The following is a 16624-nucleotide window of genomic DNA, read 5'->3' as shown; positions in this document are numbered from 1 at the left end:
TAGTGCCATGTTGCGACTGCCGCTGAGCCAGGCCCTTTTGGGACTGGCCCGCCATCCCAGAGCCCCCATCTCCACCAAGAGCCATGGTGAGTCTTGTTTCAGATTAGGGTACTTAAGGGGTGGCGACTTGCCAGCATGGGCGCTTCTGTGACACCAGGCCTCGGGTAGTGACTGGCTGTGTGGTGCCAAGGAACTGGGTGAGGAGCACCGCCGGCAGCAGGAGGTGTGCACTTGATGGCTTCTTATGGAATGATGATGATGATGATGATGGTTATAATACATTCTATTTAACTCAAGGGCACATTATAAAAGTAAAAGACAACACACCAAATCTCATAAAACAGCCATAGAGCTCCCTGTGAGAGGACAAAATGGAAGATCTAAAGAGGAGTTTGGAATTGCTGTTTAAATAATAAAACAACATCAGAAGGCCTGGGGCCTCGCGTATAAATGGTGTGTATGCAAAAAAATGTTGCGTAAGAACATTTCCACGCTCAAATCGCGATGTATAAAACCTACACTTGGCGTAAAGCCACGCACATTTCCACGGTAGCTCATACCCTGGCGTACGCAAGGTCTCTGCTCAGTTTTGCATACTGGTGGCACCCAGCGTCAAAGCAGTGCTACTGTTCCTGTGTGGTTACACTTTTTTAGATCCACATCTATGACGGTGGCTTTATAAATACACTGGAATTAACCGCATATTGTTTATTAGTGTAATGCATCTGATTGTAATTAACCTGTAACAATATAATGGTCTACAGAATGTCCTCACAGGTGGCGCAGTGGTAGTGCTGCTGCTTTGCAGTAAGGAGACTGTGGAAGACTGTGGGTTCGCTTCCCAGTTCCTCCCTGTGTGGATAGCGCTTTGAGTACTGAGAAAAGCACTATATAAATGTAATGAATTATTATTATTATTAAACTATTGTAAATACCATAACTGCTTTAGCGTTGTTACTCTCACTGCACCTTCTTCTTCTCCTTTCTGCTGCACCCGTTCGGTGTTGCCACAGTGGATCATCTTTTTCCATATTCCTCTCACTGCACCACTCGGAGTATTTATATCACTGTATCTGAGTGTGAATCACAGATCTACAGCAGAGAATTATCAGGATACAGCATCAAGCACACTCTGCCTCAGCCATGCTGTCTATTTGAACTGCTCCCATACAGCAAACATTTCAGAGCCTTTCCTGTACGGACCTCGTGGTTCACAAACAGTTTCATCCTAAGAACTCTAAACGCACTCAATCAGCCATCAAGTGCTCCTGGTAGAAATGTCTGGACTTATTAGTACAGTCACCTCACTGGAAACTTGCACTACAGTTATAATATTACACAACCTGAGCCACTTTATAAAGCGCATATTTACATATGATGACGAGATCATTCTTAAGAAGAAATGCAGCAAAATATGTTTATTATATTGTACAGATAAAACTTGAACTTTAACTACACGGTGCCGCAGTGCTAGCGAGGAGCTGGCGCTCCGTTCACAGTTTGTTCGTGCCTCGCGCTGTATTCTTGCTGGTGCTGACTGGAACGATAGAATAATTAAACATGTACTACGAAGATATTTCAATGTTCCTTAAAAGTTTTGAAGAATCGGCGTTCTAAGCTTACAGATGGCTTCACGTCTATTACAGAGCTGATTGTGTGGCGATTGGGTATTTGGAGAAAGAAAAGTACGTTTGAAAGAGACAGTACTTCTGTAATAAATTATTTCATCAAAGGTCGCACATGGTGCAGCAAGCCTCTTGCATGAGATATGAACAATCTCCGCTCCACCGTGTTCCCATGTTTAATAACACGCTTTAACTCCTATCATCATGAAAATGATATCACGCATACCTCTCAGTATTTTAATTATTCAGAGAGCTGTAATATCATGGATGGATGTCATGGATTCTGTGTCCTGTCGGAGGAAGACAAAGCCCAGAAGCACGTAGTGATTCAGGCACACAGAGCCAATAGAAGATCAAATACAAAACAAAGCATTTAATGTGCTACTTTAGTTACGATGGATTTGAGAAACTAGTAAATTAAACGATTAAAGATGTTCTACTTTAATGACAAAATAAACTACGTGATTAAAGTGGAAATGTCGAAATTAAAGTTGACATTTCATGCTTTTTTCCCCACTGTGTGCCCATTTTCTTTTCTCTGTACCCTAATAAGCTTTCATATGACCCACAGACGGTGGGCTACGACTCCCCTTTTCACGGCGACTTTGATATCTGACAACTTCTTTTTTTATTTCGGGCACTGTGTGACTTTGTGAACGTGTGCTTTTGAGTTTCTCCGACACACTATGTCACTCGATCGACTTCCTTTTGTTGCTTATCCCACTGTTTAAACCACCAAACTGTACGTTTTTCCTTTTCTCCACTTGGTATTCACTGAAATTCTTCTATTTTCCCTTGTGCTTTTGCCATTGCCTTTTAACAGAAGGCTATTTATATTGATTTGCATATTCAAAGAGGTGTAATTCTGGGAGGAGTCTGGGAGGGGACAGCAGGCGCCTGCACGTGTGTTACTTTTCACGCTGACCAGGATTTATGGAGCGGAAGAACATGGAAGTTGGCGTTCGCACAGATCTATGCATCTGGATTTTTTTGTGCTTACATCATGTTATAGTGTGAGTTCTGCGCACGCCGTTACGCATGAAGCCCCCAGTGTTTAGCGAAAAGGACAACAAGGACAGCAGCATCAGCAGAATGGAGTGAGTGAGAAGGGATTTGGAAATCCAACATGTATGCAGAGTGCTGTGAAAAAGTGTATGCCCCCTTCTCGGTGTGCTCTGCTTTGGTGTAGTAAACTGTGAAAACACAAATGGTTTGTTAAATCAGGACTTTGTTGGTTCAAGTGCTCCATAAGCACCCTGTGACCATGTGGGTTCCACTTCAGGCTCCCATCTCCTTTTTTAGGAGCTCTTGAACCCGACACCATCAGTAATGTCACCAGATGAGCTGATCAGTGAGGCCACAACGAAACAAGGGGATGGTGCAAAAAGTGCAAGAGTGTTTTTATTTAAAATCCGTCGAAACAAAGTGTTCAAACAAACAGTGCAGTGCTTCAAACATTATTAAATAAATAATCCATTATAAAGGTAAAAATCCCAGGCATTAAAAACAAGTCTAAAACGAGATTACAATCCTGCAGACGACATTGGGGTCACAGCAGCCAAGCTCTGCTCCTTCCTAGTCTCTCCGGCTCACTCATGGTCTGTTCAGCAGGCGAGACTTCAGCCACGGCGGTCCTTATCCTTTCTGATCCTTTTGTAATTATATTTATTTATATTTTGACCTCATTTCATTGTATTTGTTACAATGACAATGAAGATATTCTGATTCTACTGCCTCTGCCCGGTGTCTGCTTGACCACTCAGGGTCGGTTGTCCTCCTGTCTTCCTTCTCGCACTCTAAAGTCGTCCCTCGGATCCCAAGGGGCGGACTTGTCGCCAGTCGTGCCGACTCTTCTATTAACTCAGTGGGCACAATCCTGTCCCACGAGTGCCGATCACTCGCTCCATCTGGGACCCCTGACCGCGCTGTCGTCTCTCTTTCACAGCGGGCTGGCTTGTCCACTTTTTCCCCAATGCTCTCCGCCTCTTCCTTTCTTTTCCCGTTCTTTTCTCTTCCTCCTCGCGCTTCTCCTATTTATTACGGGGACGTGGCTCAGGTATGGCGATTATCAGCTCCCAGCTTCAATTACGGATGTGGACGATTCCTCACCTGTGCACTTAAGCGAGGTAACGCCCGCCTCACGCAGCGTTCAGGAACTGTTCTAGCCACACAACCACGGGGTTCCCCCTCTATAAGCCGCGAGTCCGGCGATTATTTATTTAAAAAGTGGCCTTTTATTCTGAGCCGTGGACCCGCTACACCACACACCCGTATGAGAGTCATTGTCCCCGGAGCTTCAATACTTGGCTGCAGCACCTTTGAGCAAAAACCACAAGGCTTCCCATCGCTTAATATCCTTCTTCCACGTCGCCATTGAATCATTGTATTCCAGTCCTCTTTGCAAAATTGCTTTACTTCAGACCCGTTGGTGGCTTTGCAGTCGTGAAGTCCTCGTTTCATGTCCTGCCACAGCATCTCCGGTGGGTTCAAGTTGGGACTGGGCTGCTCCCAAACTGGAATGTTGTTTGTTCTGAGCTCTTCAGTTTCCTTTTTTATGTTTTGGCTTGTCTTCCTCCTGCATGACCCAAGGATGCTTCAGGTCAGGACACACGAGTGGATATCCACCTAAAGAATATTCCAGTAAAGCATAAAGATTACAATATGCGGGCATTGGTGGCAACTCAGGCCCCTTCCTCAGGCAAGTATCTCGTAGTATCGGGGGCCTGAGTTACCCCGAAAGCCTGCATACTGTCATCTTTTCATTTAGCCAACAGAATTGTCACTTTGCTTGACTTCTCATTGGATCCATAATGGCCGACGGTACCACACCCTAGTACTCCAGAAAAGTATGAAATTGATTGTAAAGACGAGTCTTCCAAAGTATCCCCACACCAGCAGTGCCATGTTTTATTTGGAGCGCCGATGTTCTTCCTGTTGAATGCCGGGCATTGTGGGCCCCGTGTCATCCAAAGAGTTCATGTGTCGTCATTCCAAAAGGCTCGGGGATCATTCCAGTGTTTGTTTGCACCGATGTCATTTGCTGGCTCTCTCAGAGGTTGCTGCTCTCCCATGAATCCCACTTTCCTCTCGGTCTCTTCTCTTACCAATACTGACCTGAGCTGAGACTGGAGAGGCCTTGCAGTTCCTTGGATGGTCCTCCTGGGTCCTCTGTGATCTCTTGAACGAGTTGCTGTTGTGTCCTTGGTGGTTATTTTTGGCAAATGTACACCATTTGAGCTAATTGCTCTCCCTGTGGTTTGGTGCACTGGACTCCCAGCAGAGTTTTGGAAATGGCTTTGTAACCCTAAACTGATTGAGAATCTTGCACAGATTGTTTTATCCTTAGTTCTTCTAACTGAGGCCTTGTGTTTTTTTGTTTTTTTTAAATAAACATTGTGGGTGGTTGTGGGGGGATTGGGGGGTTCGCGGTGGTATGGGAATCCACATATAGAGGGGTGTAGAGTCAGCAGGTCTGAATGTGTCCGGTCAGCTAAGTTGAATTATTACGTTGTGGGAGTAACCAAGAGGGGGGCAATTACCTTTTCACACGGGCAAAACTTTACACTATGAAGTAGTGATTTAGAACTGCTGTTCTGAGGGTCCTTTTTGCTATTTTGTTCAGAGCCATTTGCATTTTCCTAGCACTGCGGCGAGATCGTTCTGCGTATTTATATGATCTCCGATCTTTAACTGACTGGCAGTGACATTTGGAAAGACTGGAGGGAATGGGATTGCAGGTTTTAGCACAATGAAGTAAATGTGCGGCTGTCTCCTGAATCGACAAACGCCTGTTTAGCGGCTTGTTAGGAATATGAAACAGATGGGCACTGCGACAGTCTAATCCTGAAGTAATGAATGCACAAGTCGGAGCTTAACATAAAGAGGAGCGTCCTCGAGAAATGTGACAGCGATAACAAGAAACCCGACTGTGTCGCTCGGAGGAGTGAGGACTGTCGAGACCCCCAGCTCCACTCGTGACGTACTCCGCGTAGTCCAGATATCAACAGTGCCAGAGTTTAGCGCTTTTTAGTGTGAACTTTACTGGCAAGCAGCAGACTTGTGGAGTTTAAGTCAAGTCACGTCCTCTTATTGTCATTACAGCCATTTGGAAAGTACGAAATTGTGTGCCTTCAGGCCCAAAGTGTAACGTGCGGCAAGACGAGACTGCGTAAAGAGCGACACGTTTAACAACGGAGTGCGGAAGACGAGTCCCCGTGCGGAAGACGAGTCCCGTGCGGACCAGCATGCTGTGCCATAACGCACACCAGGAATGATTAAGTGACTCGTACGTTATTACATTAGCCGGTTTACAACAATTAGAGTAACAAGAGGAGTCTTGAGATTAAAAGGAGGAAACGCGTCTAATTGTTCACAGATCAGCAGGTGACGTGAAGGTGTTAAGGAGCCTGACGGTCTGGCTGAGTGGACGTGAATCCTGCAGTGCCTGATGGGAGGAGATCAATAAACGTACGTGACGGATGAGTGTCGTCGGCTGCAGTGCTGGTCTCGCCAGATTTTTACACGTTGAACCTTTCAGGAGAATTGAAACAAACTGAAAAGTGAGGAGCCACGTGACCAGGTGGACAGGAGACCTCAGACTTGAGTGCGGCAAGATGCAGAAGGTCACTTCACCTGTGCAGTTTCTCAGTACTGTATAAACTTGCGTATAAGTTGGGTCTTGAAACCCGAAAAATCGATCATAAAATCGGACCCCGACTTATTCTTTCCTCCTCCAATCTCTCATTAGTTTCTAAGACACATCAGATTTTGTTGCAGCAGCGCAGTCACCAATTTCTTTCACTACTTCAACTACCTTTAATTTAAAACCAGCTTCGTATTTTTTTCTGCTCGAACGCTCCTTCGTAGATAAGGGACGCTCTTACGATAAAGGTATGTGAGGGTGTGAGATACAAAAAACACAAAACAGTGCAAGCATCACTTCAGAATAGTTTGGGTGTCACCGTGTGGTCACGTAGACACAATACACCGTGGTTCTTCTCTCAGGTGGGCAGGCGTTAGCATATCGTAATCTCCTGAGTTTTCTGCATTCGACTTATACAACCATCATTATAAAATACCGGAGACTATACGGTCAAATCAAGCCCCGACTTATCGTAAACACTAGTAGATACGGTAATCCTGAGGTGGTCCGCTTGTGGATTTGATTGAGTTTGTTGGAGTGAGAGGCGGGGCTACAAGTCCAACGCTCGTTGCCGTCTGAGCGCGCTCCAGTTTCATTCTTCAGTGCGTTTTCCCTTAGTGGTTTAGTTAACACTGTGTGAGTGAAGCTGCGTGTGTTTGGGACATAGTGACACTAGGACCGAGTGACTTGACATGGATTAGGTGACACAAGTGATGCGATATTTTTTTTTTTCTTCAATGACTGTTCGATATTAGTTTTGTTCCGGCTGTGGTCACTGTAACCCCCTAGTTATCTCGGCTCTACAAATATGAGATAGAAAATGTCTCTTGGCCATCACTACACACTACACGGGGTAAATAGCATATGAACGGCAGTCTCATCTGACGGCAGAGTACAGACGACCCCCGAAATTCACGGGAGTTGCGCTCCTAGAGCACCTGCCAATTGTGAAAAACTGTGAATTTTGGATGTGGTCAAAAAACCTGTGGGAGTAGATTCATACCTGGTGGCATGGATCGTGGACTATCTTACAGACAGACCCCAGTATGTGCGTCTCGGGAACTGCAGGTCTGACAGTACAGGAGCGCCACAGGGGACTGGACTTTCACTGGTCCTGTTCAGCCATCGGACTTCCAATACAACTCGGAATCCTGCCACATGCAAAAGTTCACTGACGACACTGCTATCGTGGGCTGCATCAGGAGTGGGCAGGAGGAGGAGTATAGGAACCTAATCAAGGACTTTGTTAAATGGTGCGACTCAAACCACCTACACCTGAACACCAGCAAAACCAAGGCGCTGGTGGTGGATTTTAGGAGGCCCAGACCCCTCATGGACCCCGTGATCATCAGAGGTGACTGTGAGCAGAGGGTGTAGACCTATAAATACCTGGGAGTGCAGCTGGATGATAAACTGGACTGGACTGCCAATACTGATGGTCTGTGTAAGAAAGGACAGAGCCGACTATACTTCCTGAGAAGGCTGGCGTCCTTCATCTGCAAAAAGATGCTGCAGATGTTCTATCAGACAGTTGTGCTGAGCACCCTCTTCTACGCCGTGGTGTGCTGGGGAGGCAGCATAAAGAAGAAAGACGCCTCGTGCCTGGACAAACTGGTGAGGAAGGCAGGCTCTATTGTTGGCATGGAGCTGGACAGTTTGACATCTGTGGCAGAGCGATGGGCGCTGAGCAGACTCCTGTCAATCATGGAGAATCCACTGCATCCACTAAACAGGATCATCTCCAGACAGAAGAGCAGCTTCAGCGACAGACTGCTATCACCGTCCTGCTCCACTGACAGACTGAGGAGATCGTTCCTCCATCACACTATGAGACTCTTCAATTCCACCCGGGGGGGTAAACGTTAACGTTATACAAAGTTATTGTCTGCCTGTATACCTGCATTGTTATCACTCTTTAATTTAATATTGTTATTATCACTATGCTGCTGCTGGAGTATGGAAATTTCCCCTTGGGATCAATAAAGTATCTATCTATCAATCTATCTATTATATAGTGCCTTTCACTATCTATCGGTCGTGAGGACACTCTGCATCACCCAGGACCCGCTCCGGCCACACATACCACGCCCCCCCACTCTCTAAGCCGCGAGTGCGGTGATTATTTATATAAAAAGTGGCCTTTTTGATGTGAGCTGTGGACCTGCTCCACCGCACACTCCGATTGGCTACTTTCGCCATCCCAAGCCGCCTTCCTTTTCCTCTGCGGTTGTTTGTGTTCTCTACGCTGCAGTATTGGCACAAAAAAAGGAGGATGTTTGCGGTTTCCGCTAATAATTATTAGTCGAGTTCTAAGGAAAAATTCGTGAATTACTGAGGCTGCGAACTCTGACCCGCGACCTCGCGAGGGTCTACTGTACTCCGTCAAGTCTGTCTGTCTTACAGAGCACTCGTCACTGAGGTGGCACTTGGAAGGGTCCGGCTGACATACAAGCTGTAATAGTAACTGTGGCTGCCGCTCTTCAAGCCATTTAGCTTTTCTTGAGCAGTGGATGACTAAAAACGCCCTCCATTTATATGGTCCTTATTGACAACGTTCCCAGTCCAATCCCGCCCAGCAAGTGCTAATCAACGTGACGCACGCTGCCCCCTTCTCCTCTCCAGTGCCAAGATCAGTGGGCAGAGCCGCCGTCGTCAACCATTACGAGAGTAGCAGGCCTCACTTCATTCACATCCTACTGCAGCTCTCCGCAAAAAAGAAATCTGACGTGGAAGACAATGAATCAGCGTGTGCCTATAAAATGATAATTGTACCGGCGCATCTCAATAAATTAGAATATCATCGAAAAATGTTCATTTATTTCAGTAATTCAATTCATGAAGTGAAACTCGTATATTCCGTTGATTCATGACACACAGAGTGATGTATTTCAAGCGTTTATTTCTTTTTGTTTTGTTGATTACGGCCTACAGGTAATGAAAACTCGGAAAATGAGAACATGCAGCACTGGGAGACGGCGGTGGGCTCAGACTTCAGGCACTCATTCACTGCAGAGGACTTTGAGCCAAATATTAAAAACGATTCTTCTGTTTGTCACTAAGTTAGTTTGTCCAAATACTTTTCAGTCCCTGAATTTTGGGGGGCCGTACATAAAAATGGCCGTCTTTTCTAAACGGCTCCTATGATACTTTTGTTAAACCCCTTGAATTAAAGCTGGACGTCTACACTTCTGTCACATCTTGGTGGCTTTGTTTCAAGTCCACTGTGGTGGCACGAAGAGCCAAAATTAGGAAAATGGAGTTGCTGTGTCTGTCCAAACACTTCTGGACCTGACTGGACAGATAAGGGAAACGTGTAAGACAGAAACTGTGTGCCTGTGGACTGGAGTGGCCGTTTAAAAATTGACATGAAGGGGCAAGTGAGACGTGAGGACTGATGAAGATGATGAAGATGGAGACAATTCCTTAAGGGATGTTTGTGATGTGGTCAGTGTAAATTAAAGGCGGCAGTGACCATGCAAAGGAAATCCAAAGAGGCGCCTGTGCCTTTGGGCGGTGATTACCTTTGTAATGAAGTCACGTCTTAGTACACGAGGAGTAAAGACGGAGCTGTGAAGAGAGAGATGTTACTAGCAATGGGCGGCTTGATGTTTATACACTGTGTGTGAGGTGCTGGTGAGACTCAAAGTCATTCTGCGGCTGCTGGAGATCACGCTGAGGAGTACATAACTGGTCATAGCGTGTCATGTGATGTGATGATCTTCATCCAAGTCTCAAGTTTGGGCAAACACACTGTGCTTACACTAATAACACACACACCTGTCATGTCCTTATTAAACACACCCATCGTGCATATCAAGCATTCCCAGTGTGCTCTGGAACGAGGAAGTGAACCCTGAGATTTAATAACTGGCAGCAGTGGGTCAGATTGGCACAAAGTTCAGGAGGATCAGCCCTCATTCCAGCACAGCAATGTTCTGCAGATGTCTGCTGTGAATGGCTGGCTGGCTCTTTTGTTTGTTAATTTTATTAAAATCAAACGGCAGTCCATACAAGCAAATCAAGTTTTACAAAAGTAGGTTCGAAAGAAATCAACCTCCGCCCGTGAGAGAGAGAGAGTGCCAGGCCAGCAGAGTAAATAAATAGATGAATAAAAAAGAGGGGAGAGAATCCACTTCCTCAATTGAAGTGATTTATTCTAAAATGTTATTGATCAGGTCTTGCCAGGTTATTAAGGAGAAGATGGTGCAACACCTGCCAAGGTACAGCATGGGGTCAAGAAGAGGGAGGTCGTGTTTTACTAACAGGCTGGAATTCTATAAGGAAGCAACAAAAGGATATGACCAGAGTGGAGCAGATGAGATGATTGATGCGGACTTTCAGAAAGCAATTGATAAGGTGCCACCTGAGAGGGTGGGCATCAAACTACAAGACGTGGCAGTTCAGGGTGTGGGGTGTAGGTGGGTGCAGAATTGGCTCAGACACAGGAAGCAGAGGGTGATGAGGGTGTGAGGAACCTCATCAGAACTGGCCGATGTTAAGAGTGGTGACCAGCAGGGGGCAGCAAGGGGCCACTGCTATTTTTAATATCTAGAAATGATTTAGATTGGAATATAAGGAACAAGCTGGTGAAGTTAGCAGATGATACCAAGAGAGGTGGATCAGTAGATAATTTGGAATCCATTATATCATCACAGAAGGACTTGGACAGCAGACAGGCTTGGGTAGATTTGTGGACGATGAAATGTAATGTCAGTAAACGTAAAGAATTACAGATAGGAAGTAAAAATGTTAGGTTTGAATACACAATGGGCGGGGGGGGGGGTCTGAAAATCAAGAGTCCACCTTATGAGACGATTTAGGAGTTGTCTTCTTAATGGCTTGTGAACACTAACAGACTGTCCGGTTATATAGTGCCTTGACGTGTGGAGTACAAGTCACTGGAGGCTCTGCTCCAGCTTTAGATCCCACTGGTGAGGCCTCATCTGGAGTCCTGGGTGCAGTTTAATAATAATAATAATTCTTTGCATTTATATAGCGCTTTTTCTCACTACTCAAAGCGCTCAGCAATTGCAGGCTAAGGGCCTTGCTTAAGGGCCCGACAGAGCAGAGTCCCTATTGGCATTTACGGGATTCGAACCAGCAACCTTCCGATTGCCAGTGCAGATCACTAGCCTCAGAGCCACCACTCCGCCTGAAAGTTTGGGTCTCCATAAAGACACAGCAGCACTAGAGAAGGTCCAGAGAAGAGCGACTAGGCTGATTACGGGGGTCTACAGGGGATGAGTTATGAGGAAAGATTCAAAGAGCTGAGCCTTCACAGTGATGAAGAGGAGACCTGACTGACTGAAGTGTTTAAAAATGATGAAAAGGCATTAGTGCAGTGGATCAAGACAAAGACTTTAATATGAGTTCATCAAGAACACAGGGACACGGTTGGAAACTTGTGAAGGGGAAATTTGCACAAACATGCTGAAATTTTTCTTTACACAAAGAACGACAGACACTTGGAATAAGCGACCAAGTAGTAGATAGATAGATAGGTAGATACTTTAGTAATCCCAAGGGGAAATTCCCATACTCCAGCAGCAGCATACTGATAATAACAATATTAAATTAAAGACTGATAACAATGCAGGTATATAGACAGACAATAACTTTGTATAATGTTAACGTTTACCCCCCGGGTGGAATTGAAGAGTCACAAAGTGTGTCAGAGGAACAATCTCCTCAGTCTGTCAGTGGAGCAGGACAGTGACAGCAGTCTGTCGCTGAAGCTGCTCCTCTGTCTGGAGATGATCCTGTTCAGTGGATGCAGTGGATTCTCCATGATTGACAGGAGTCTGCTCAGCGCCCGTTGCTCTGCCACAGATGTCAAACTGTCCAGCTCCGTGCCTACAATAGAGCCTGCCTTCCTCACCAGTTTGTCCATGCGTGAGACGTCCCTCTTCTTTATGTTGCCTCCCCAGCACACCACCGCGTAGAAGAGGGCGCTCGCCACAACCATCTGATAGAACATCTGCAGCATCTTATTGCAGATGTTGAAGGACGCCAGCCTTCTAAGGAAGTATAGTTGGCTCTGTCCTCTCTTGCACAGACCATCAGTATTGGCAGTCCAGTCCAGTTGATCATCCAGCTGCACTCCCAGGTATTTCTAGGTCTGCACCATTTGCACACAGTTACCTTTGATGATCACGGGGTCCATGAGGAGTAGTGTGATGGACGGTAAGACTTGAGGGACTTTCAAAACTCGACATGATGTTTTTTTGGAAGAATTAAGTGGAGAGGACTGGCAAGCTTTGTTGGGCTGAATGGCATCCACCACATCCATGTCTTCCAGAAAGTTCTCTTAGCATTTGAATGTGACGTTCTGAAGTGACGGTGACCGTTGCTCTCCCCACTTCAATAAAGTATGGGCCTACAATGTCAAATTGTGCAACGGCGCCCCAAACTGTAACATGCGTGCTCACCGTGTGGGGGTCTCTCTGAAGTTCACCAGGGTTGGTTTCAGCCCAATAGTGAAAGTTTTGCTTATTTACACAACCATTCAAATGGAAATGGGCCTCATCGCTGACGTCACAGGACGATGGCATCTCGATAAACGGTTTGCACACAACTCTCTACTGCTCTGCCAGTCTCTCTCTCAGTGAGTTCTTGCACTGCCATCATTTTGTAAGGATGGAAATGAAAGACGTGTAGGACGGGTGGGCAGTGCCGGTCCTGGAGGGCCGCAGTGGCTGCAGGTTTCTTAATGAGAAGTCAATTACTGCTGATGACGCACTTATTGCTCAAGTGACATTTTAGTGGTCTCACTTGTTAAGGGTCCCCACCCTCAATTGCTTATTTCAGTCTCAAACTGCTGTATTCGCTGTTTTAATGGCTCCTTATTAGCAATAAGACATAAAAGACAAAGCAGTCAGCAGTTCTCCATCTCGCTTGTTTCGATTTCCTCAATCTCTGTGTGTTCATCACGCACTGTTTGATTTATTAAAACATGCAATAGAAAAGGTGACAGGCTGAGCCTGATCTGTTTTAGGCTTCAAATCACTTGGACGACATCATTGGAGAGGAAAAAAATCAACGATACAAGAAGCTTACATTGCAGACTAGCAAGCCATCAAATCAAATAGGGTCTGAGACTGGCGAGGATTGGCTTCTAATGAGGCAATTGGGTTGGAATGAAAACCTGCAGCCTGCACTGCGGCCCTCCAGCACCGACGTAGCCCACCCCTGACTCTAGGGGTACCCTTCAATAAAGGTGAGCTTCAAAAGGGCGACCTCAATTGGGCACAGCGAATAAAGGCAAACGCAACAAAATTATTACAGAAAATTTATTAGATAAATCGGTCCGTCAGTAGAAGAAGTTGCTCGTTGTTTCATGTCCACTATTGCTTTCCTTGTTTCAATCTTTGCCACATCTGGAACATGGTTGTGCGTAGAGGGTCTCTTGACGAATAATCCATTTTTGGTATGACAGCGAGATGAACATTTTCCAATCCTGTATTCAGTGCATTTCCAGATGTGTTTCCTGTTGATAGTTTTCTCTTTTCTGAATGTGTAGCCTTCGACTATGAGTAGATCTGCACCTTTGTTGCTCTTCACATATTCCAGAGCCACTTGAACTAAATTATCTACGAATGCCTTTATTCACCGCGCCCAGTTGAGGTCGCCTTTTTGTGCGCACCCTTATTGAATAGAGCCGAGTCTAGGAGACTGCAAAATGGATGCCCTTACAGCTTGGATGTTTCCGGGCATTCGTTCATTTGCACTGTCTGAGGATGGCCTGCAGATTTTCTCTTCAATGTTTGTGACGACGCGGGTTCTCTCCATGCTCCCATCATCCGTCCGGGAGCCTTGAACCCAACAGCATTGATGATGTCACCGAGATGAGCTGACAAATGAGGACAATTCTCAAATGAAGCCCGGGGATATTTCCAAAAGTGCTAAAGTGCTTTTATTAAACAGCAATTAAAACAAAAAGTGCAGTGCATCAGTTTCAATAAATAATCCAGAAAACAAGTGTCCAGTGGGGCTAAAAACCATCAATAAATAAATCCTTTAAAATCAGAGGTTAAAAATGCAGTCCCTCTCATCCTGCTCTCGGCACACCTCCTTCTCCCCGGCTCACCCATAACTCACGTAGCTGGAGGAGACCCCACAGCCACGAGCTCCTTCGGCTAACCTTGGTCTTGGCCTCCTTCAGGACGTCACCGCCAGACCGTCGCGGTCAGCTCTCCTCCTTTGATCTTTCATGCACCCGCAGTCGCTCCTCAGATCCCACGGGTGGACACCTCTCTGCTCACCCCACTCACTTGTTGAACTAGCCCCTAGAGTGCCACCGGCTAACGCTCCTTAGCAGGGCCCCAGCTCGTGGTGTCTCCACTTTCCAGGTGGCCAGACTGTAACATCATGACTGCAGTTTTCCGTTCTTTAACCTCCTTTCTCTTTCTCTATCTTGTTTTCTTCCATCCCTCGATGCATATATTCATCTCCCTTTTCCTTCCATTTCTATCTTACGTTCCTTGCATGTAGAAGTGGTCTCTTTCTTCCAATTAGAGTTTCATATTCAGATAGTACCTGGTCCAATGCTACCCACTAGCCAAAAATGTGCAGTGTATATACTGTACATTCACTCACACAAGAGTACATGGAGAATAGACTTTGCAGAAGTCTTTGTGGCCACATTGGGGAGCAGATGGAGGAAAGGAGACAGTTACCAATACAATCTAGTTTTCCCTCACTGGTATGGAAGACCATGCTGATGAACACGTCATATTCACACAACTGTTAACTCCATCCTTTCTGGTTAAATTGAATAAGGAAACAACATAAACTGGCAGAAGGCTGTCATTTTATGGACTACCTTCTGTAAGAAAGGAATGACACACCACATTCAGTCCTATTAAAACAAACAACACTAAATTGTCTTTTTGAGCCCATGTGACACTCTTACAGTATGGCTTTTTTTTTTGTCATTGTTACATTATGCAGAGAAATGCTTAACAGTTAAACATAAGCCAAGACACATGCAAATAGGACATAAAAATGTTTTATAATAGAGCAAATCTTTTTCATAAATGTCACAAAATTAAATTTAACAAAACTACTGGTTTATAAGTCTTCCATTAACATGCTGTTTGGATCGTTGAACTTTTCTGCAATTGAAAAAAAAAAAATAAAACTCTGACAAAAGTCGGGTCCAGATGAGCATGCAAGTTCAAACTAATGTTTCAATAAGAACATTTCTCAAAATTTAGTGTACAGGATAATCACTTATATTAATGATTCAAAATGAAATTTGCAAATTACCTTAAAAAATGCAAAGCTAGGTTAAAAAAAAACCACAACATTAAACTACCAGCAAGCCCGCGATTCTCGAAAGAATCGCAAATCCAAGAATGGCAATCACTTTCTGTTCCCTCTGATAATTGAGCCGTGACTCCTTTCGTTTTTGAGCCGGTACTCCTTTCCCAAGCGCGTTGTCACAGCATGGACCGTTGGTCTGAGACGTGACCCCTTCTGCTAGCGCGTTGTAGGCGCGCGCATGGACCTTTGGTTTGAGCCGTAACTCCTTTCGCAAGCGCGTTGTAGGCGCGTGCATTGTCACAGCATGGACCTTTGGGGATTCCGTACATCCGGTGAGCCCTGCGCCCATCCGGTTTACAACCTTCGGTTAGTAATATGGATAAAAGTGGTCAGGAACATGCTGCTTGAGAAGATGGATTATCAAGTGTCTATCACAGACTCTTCACAAAAACGCTTTTCTGCTAAGAATTTCTGATATGATTCTGATAGATTTCTTTCCCTTCCTCTGGTGTTGACCCGTGTATATATACACATACCTCGGCGTGCCTCCGTGGGCACAGCGCCTTAATCACACACCGCAGGAAGCCAATGAGGCAATCAAGAACGACCGCAACCACAGGTGCAGGTGCAACTCGCTCCAATCACCTCATTAACTCCTCACAGTCGTGCAATCGCACCCACAGAGAACGGCACGGCTATACGGATTTAAAACCCGGCCTTTTTATTGGAAGCCGCGGACCTGCTATACCACAATGTTGTACACTCGTCTCTCTCAGTTTAGAATTGGAGATCGCCCACTGTTCTAGAGCTGCTTCAGCTACAGGAAGATGAGCATGCCCAGGAGACGGTCTAGATTGGGCTAGAACACACCAAGGGTCCATGGTTTTTGGAGCTACTTCAGCACGGAGATGTAAGACAACTGGACTGGGAGCGGCTACGGTGGTTCTAGAACTACTCTAGAGCATGTTCAGATTCACACAAAGGCCACAGGCTCATCTGACCAGAGGATTGCGGATTCTGGGGGTCACCCAAGTGCAGATACGGGGCTGGTATTCTAAAGCCAGAGAATCCGTCAAATGCAAAGAGGGGATCG

General features: G+C 45.6%; 1 protein-coding gene across 2 annotated transcripts in view; it reads left to right on the top strand.

The window, feature by feature from the left end:
- The window catches only part of ndufs1 (NADH:ubiquinone oxidoreductase core subunit S1), a 40062-nt gene that overhangs the window by 5333 nt on the left and 18105 nt on the right, over window positions 1-16624 (top strand). For both annotated transcript variants that reach the window (XM_028806106.2, XM_028806107.2), the window contains exon 2: window positions 4-86. In XM_028806106.2, coding sequence (XP_028661939.1) covers window positions 8-86 — 79 coding nt within the window. In that variant the 5' untranslated portion in view covers window positions 4-7. The remainder of the gene's footprint in view (window positions 1-3; window positions 87-16624) is intronic.

Source organism: Erpetoichthys calabaricus, chromosome 8 (assembly GCF_900747795.2).
Source record: "Erpetoichthys calabaricus chromosome 8, fErpCal1.3, whole genome shotgun sequence".
NCBI classification, from domain to species: domain Eukaryota; kingdom Metazoa; phylum Chordata; class Cladistia; order Polypteriformes; family Polypteridae; genus Erpetoichthys; species Erpetoichthys calabaricus.
The sequence above is the reverse complement of the archived record's forward strand: the minus strand, read 5'-3'. Positions and strand labels throughout refer to the sequence as shown.